At 48.9% G+C, this 6,000-nt stretch overlaps 1 protein-coding gene across 2 annotated transcripts in view; it reads left to right on the forward strand.

Moving 5' to 3' along the window:
• The window catches only part of CLCN6 (Cl-/H+ antiporter 6), a 38,308-nt gene that overhangs the window by 16,058 nt on the left and 16,250 nt on the right, over window positions 1–6,000 (forward strand). For both annotated transcript variants that reach the window (XR_001888332.1, XM_017887969.1), the window contains exons 6-10: window positions 1,130–1,236; window positions 2,248–2,374; window positions 3,029–3,096; window positions 4,696–4,754; window positions 5,625–5,757. Coding sequence is in view for 1 of the 2 variants with exons in the window: in XM_017887969.1 (XP_017743458.1) it covers window positions 1,130–1,236; window positions 2,248–2,374; window positions 3,029–3,096; window positions 4,696–4,754; window positions 5,625–5,757 (494 nt within the window). In the remaining variant the exon portion in view is untranslated. The remainder of the gene's footprint in view (window positions 1–1,129; window positions 1,237–2,247; window positions 2,375–3,028; window positions 3,097–4,695; window positions 4,755–5,624; window positions 5,758–6,000) is intronic.

Consider the following 6,000-nt stretch of genomic DNA (forward strand, 5'->3'; position numbering starts at 1 on the left):
CAAAAAAAAAAAGAAAAAGAAGTGAAACTGAATGAACCGCAGAGCTGTGTGTATCAACATGGCTAATTCTCAAAAACTTAATGTTCAGAAAAAAAAGAGGAACTTACAGAATATAGAAGTGCCGTGTACAACAGTATGGACACTTGAAATATGCACAATAATTTCAGGTTAATGGTTTCTCCCAGGGGAGAGAGGAAGGAAAACTGTTTTTTTGTTTTGTTTTGTTTCTTAAAATGGTATTGAATGTTTTATTTTTAAAAAATACCTGGAGCACATATGGCATGTTGTTGAGATTTGTTAAAGCTGAGGTTGTGAGGGTATGGGTATTTGTTACTTTTTGTAATGTTTGAAGTATTTCCTAATGTTAAAGTCATCTCAAACAATTTTTTTTTTTTTTTTTTTTCTGAGACAGTGTCTCGCTCTGTCTCCCAGGTTGGAGTGCAGTGGTGCGATCTCGGCTCACTGCAAGATCCGCCTCCTGGGTTTATGCCATTCTCTTGACTCAGCCTCCCGAGTAGCTGGGACTACAGGCGCCCACCACCATGCCCGGCTATTTTTTTTTATTTTTAGTAGAGACGAGGTTTCACCTTGTTAGCCAGGATGGTCTCAATCTCTTGACCTCGTGATCCGCCCACCTCGGCCTCCCAAAGTGCTGGGATTACAGGCATGAGCCACCGCGCCCGGCATTTTTTTTCTTTTTTTAAGAGATGAGGTCTCACGCTGTCGCCTGGGCTGGAGTGCAGTGGTGCAGTGACAGCTCACTGCAGCCTCAGCCTCCCAGGCTCAAGCGATCCTCCCACCTTAGCTTCTTAGGGACCATAGGCATGTACCACCATGCCCAACTAATGTTTGTATTTTTTGTAGCAACGTGGTCTCACTACGTTGCCCAGGCTGGCCTCCAACTCTTAGGCTCAAGCGTTCCTCCTGCCTCAGCCTCCCAAAGTGTTGGGATTACAGGCACGAGCCATCGCACCCAGTCATCTCAGGCATTTTCAAAAAAATTTTATATATGGAGAAAAAGTGCACTCAGCAGACAGCATGATCCAAAGGAGAAGCAGCTGCACCCTCTCAGGTGATGACAGGGACACCCCTCGGCTGATCAACAGTTTCCTTAACCCAATTTCTGCAGCGGTGGAGGAGTGTAGCCAGAAAGGCTGCCTTGCTCTGTCTCTCCTTGAACTCCTGGGTTTTAACCTCACCTTTGTCTTCCTGGCAAGCCTCCTTGTTCTCATTGAGGTAAGGTGGTTTGATTCACCTGCTCGCTTAGGAGGTTTTAGAGTCCTGCACTCCTTTTCCCCACCTCCTTCCAGAATGTCAGGAAACTGAGAATGCAGATTACTGCAGAAAGTGGCCTCTTGTTCACTAAAGATAAAGGTTTCACCCTCTGGTGAGATTAAAGAAAAATCCAGATTAGGATGGTGGGTCTCAGCCTTGGCAGTACATTAGAATTCCCTGGAGAACTTTTAAAAAAACATACCTGAGCCCCAGCTCTGACACATGAGAACCTGTGGAATTGAAGTGCCTGAATTGATTGTTGAGAGGTTCCCCAGGTGATGCTGATTCACAGGGAACTTGTGCAGATTCTGCGGGGAGGAAAAAAGGGGGAAAGGGCTGAAAACAAAATTGTTGGGTGCCATGCTCACTACCTGGGTGACAGGATCATTTGTATCCCAAACCTCAGCATCATGCAATATACCCTTGTAACAGACCTGCACATGCAATCCCTGAATCTAAAATAAAAGTTGAAATTATTTTTCTTTAAAAAGTGCAAGTCTGGCCACTTTGAGAGGCCAAGGCGGGCGGATCACCTAAGGTCGGGAGTTCGGGACCAGCCTGACCAACGTGGAGAAACCCCGTCTCTACTAAAAATACAGAATTAGCTGGGCATGGTGGCGCATGCCTGTAATCCCAGCTACTCGGGCGGCTGAGGCAGGAGATCGCTGGAACCCGGGAGGCGGAGGTTGCAGTGAGCCGAGATCACGCCATCGCACTCCAGCCTGGGCAATAAGAGTGAAACTCTGTCTCAAAAAAAAAAAAAAGTGCAAGTCCTCCCATTGCCCCTCAGACCTCCTGAGTCAGATCCTCTGGCGTGGGGCCCAGCAGCTGTGGTTTAGCAAGCCCTCCAGGTGATGCTGATGCTGCTAATGAAGGTGGCCAGCTCTCCCTCTTCCGCTGCCCAGGTTGTTGAGGGTAAACCAGAGAACCAATGGATTTTGAGTTATGGGTGTGCCTGCTCTACTCCATCAGCCCGTGGCAGCAGGTTCTGGGATACCCGAGGTCAAATGCTATCTGAATGGTGTGAAGGTGCCAGGAATCGTCCGTCTCCGGACCCTGCTCTGCAAGGTTCTTGGAGTGCTGTTCAGTGTGGCTGGAGGTAAGAAGGGTCCAACTTATATCCTTCAAATACTCAAGGGGCAGAGATGACAAGAAGCATGACGTATTTCAGTTATTAGATTTGAACTGCAGGGCCCAGCCTCAAACAACTGATGTTTGCACTTTTTGTTGATGGACTCTTTTTAAAATGCAGACACTGTTCGTATGTTACCATTCAGATACCTGACAAACACACTCTTCAGTTTTGGAATTTGGAATTTAGTTTGTGGAATGCGCTTCTGTCAAAATTAGCAAGCTTTTTGTGTCAGCAGCCAGATAGTAAATATTTAAGGCTTTGTGGTCCAAGAATCAGAATGGAAGCTCTTATGTTAATGCTTATGTAACCATTTACATGTGTCCACTTACGAACGTAAAAGCCGGTCTTAGTTCTCGGGCCGTGCAAAACCAGGCGGGGAGCTGGTGGTCTGGCCTCACAGGCTGTCATTTGCTGACACACAATTTAGAATGTGGAGTGTTTTTTCTTCTAGCAAGACTTGAAATGGAGCTTATTTGGTGAGAATTTGGTTCTTTCTCTTATAAAGTCTTAGGATCATCTCTGTTTAGTTGTCACGATGAAAGTTTTTGTAGTCAAGGTCTCCTGACCCAGGAGCATTTCTGCGCTGACCAGTGGTCTTCCCTTTTTCACCCTGCCCAGGGCTCTTTGTGGGGAAGGAAGGCCCCATGATCCACAGTGGTTCAGTGGTGGGAGCTGGCCTCCCTCAGGTAAGATGGACTGAGAGGGTGTGGGCCTCCCGGGCAGGTCTGGTGGGAGGTCTGTGGTTACACTGGGCCAAATCCATTCGGACACCCCTGACATCACACTGGAACCTGGTGCCATTCTGGCTTGATATGAAAACCATGTGTCTGTCTCTCAGGAAAGGGCATAACTTATGCTTGGAAGTTTTAATAATGCCCTGCTGAACCCTAGGAGCAGAAATGTGACATAGAGAAAAACTATGACACAGGCAGATAAAAGTCACTGGGTGCTTCCGCAGCCATCACCAGGCGCCTCCGTATAGGGTGGGGTGGATCATCTCAGTGCTGCCAGATCCAAGAGGCCTGAAGCATCGACTGACATGGTTTTAGGCACAGTTCCATGCTGATTCTAGCTGACGTGGTAGTCATAATAACAGCTGCTAGTTGAGTGGTCTGTGTGCCAGACGCTGCGTATACTAACTGCTTTCTCTTCATAGCCACCTTCAATGATTTGTTATTATTACCCCCATCCTCAGATGGGGAAACTGAGGTTTAGAGATGTTGAGGCACTAGCTCCAGACCTCAAAACTCCCGTTCTTAGGGGCTGCTCCAGATCCCTGGGCTGCTGTTGGAGGCCTCAGTTCCCTATGAACTGTCACTCACAGTCATTTCCCTCTCCAGTCCTGAGAAGAGGGAGTTACTGTGGTTGGGAGTCTCTGAGGTGAAGGAGGGAAGATTCTTTCTTCCAGAGCTCGTCTTTTGGTCTCTCTCCTGCTACTGCCTCAAGCACCAGATCTGGCAGAAGTGAGCCAAGGGGTGGAAGGAGTAAGCATCAGTGTGTGCTGTTGTGGAGCTGACCGTGGACAGGCTCTGGCCCTTCTCTTCCTGGCGCTGCTGAGCAGAGCGGACTCAGTCTTCTGCAACAGCTTCTGCGTCCCCTTCCCTCAGCTCAGCCATTTCCCTTTTTCCTTTCTGACTTGTTGACTCTGCACAAAATGGGATTTCAGAAGGTCCTAGAAATTTGGGGGCAGGAAAAGTAAGCTCCTCCCGAGGGTGGGGGTGGTAATCTCCTTTTCCCAAGTTTTTTTATTTTATCTTTCGAGACGGAGTCTTACTCTGTCGCCCAGGCTGGAGTGCGATGGCGCCATCTCTGCTCACTACAACCTCCGCCTCCCGGGTTCAAGCGATTCTCCTGGCTCAGCCTCCTGAGTAGCTGGGATTACAGGCACGTGCCACTACGCCTGGCTGAATTTTGTATTTTTAGTAGAGACAGGGTTTTGCCATGTTGGCCAGGCTGGTCTCTGACTCCTGACCTTAGATGATCAGCCGCCCGGCTCGGCCTCCGAAAGTGCTGGGATTACAGGCGTGAGCCATGAGCCACCACGCCCGGCCTCCTTTTCTCCCCAAGTCGCTGTTCTGGACTTTCCTTCCTGCAGCACACTTACCCAGGTGTGCTCAAGCAGCGGGGCCTCCCCTAGTGCTGTGGATTCCCGCAGTTTCAGTCCTTCTAGACTGCCCCGACCTGTTTTCTCTCTTTTTTTTTCTTTTTCCATAATTACTGGGGTACAGGTGGTATTTGGTTACACGAGTAGGCTGTTTATTGGCTCTCTTTTTCTCTCGCTTCAGTTTCAGAGCATCTCCTTACGGAAGATCCAGTTTAACTTCCCCTATTTCCGAAGCGACAGGTATGGAAAGGTTAGAAATTGGTTTTTTTTGGAAGCAACACGTTCATGCACTGCGGGTCAGACTCAGTACTTGCTCTAGTCTGGCACAGTGTCCCCTGCTGGGAAACCCAACTGTGGGAGAAGGGGGCGGGCTTTGAACTTTTCTTCTGGAAATAAGCCAAAGCACCAGGCTAACATCGTGACTTTTATTTTGTCATGCCACAAGGCCTAGACGCATCTCAGGCAAGTGAAAATGGTCCCAGATTAAAAACTCAACCAAGAAAGGCCTCAGACAGGCATATTCTTAGGAAGGCATTTTGTATTCCCCAGTGATTCACTTGCTCAGCCACCCTCCTGGGTCAGAAGGTAGTAGACTTTTTAGCCCTGTATCAGATGTGTGTGTTACTGACCTGCACACCTTGTAAGGCTCTTTCAATCAGAGGCCCGGTTTAGAGTCATGGACCACCTTCTCTTTGTATTCCTGCAAGTCTGGCACATACCCAGAAGGCACCTTGATGTTTTTACGGATGCCGGGGTTTTCTGGAAGGAAGATCTGGTGGGAACGTGGTGCAGCAGTGATGGCGCCGATCTTTGATCTGCCCCTGAGCTCTGGGGGCTGAGATTCTGAGATCACAGAAAACAGAGAGGTCAGGGGCTCCTGTTCCCAGGCGGAGTAGCCACCGTGCTGAAAGGGACTCTAGTGCTGAGGTGTGTGGCTCTCGGGTGGGCATGCTCGCAGCAGAGGCAGCCTCCCCAGGGACCTGCCCTTCAGGATCCCTGCCTGTTCAATTCATAGGTGTGAGAGAAAATGTTCATGATAAGGAAATCAGAAACCGCATTTTGTGGGCTGAGGGCTCTTTTTTGGATAACCCGTCTCTCTCCTCTCCTCAGAGACAAGAGAGACTTTGTATCAGCAGGAGCGGCTGCTGGAGTTGCTGCAGCTTTTGGGGCCCCAATCGGGGGTACCTTGTTCAGTCTAGAGGAGGGTTCGTCCTTCTGGAACCAAGGGCTCACATGGAAAGTGGTGAGGAGGACCTTCAGTGAAAGCCACCTCCCAGACTTAACCACACGCCCCGAATTACACTCGGTGTCCCTTACTTGGTACATGGAATGGTAGTTTTGATGAGACTTGGGGGGGTCAACTGGATCAGAAGCAGCTTTGCTCTTGTGCCCATAACCTCCACACTGGACTGTCTATACTTCTCATATCAATACCCTCCCCAACCCCAAATCAAACTGCTGTTACCTACTTTTTTTTTTTTTTTTT

Source organism: Rhinopithecus bieti, unplaced genomic scaffold (genome assembly GCF_001698545.2).
Source record: "Rhinopithecus bieti isolate Rb0 unplaced genomic scaffold, ASM169854v2 scaffold_16234, whole genome shotgun sequence".
Lineage (NCBI taxonomy): Eukaryota > Metazoa > Chordata > Mammalia > Primates > Cercopithecidae > Rhinopithecus > Rhinopithecus bieti.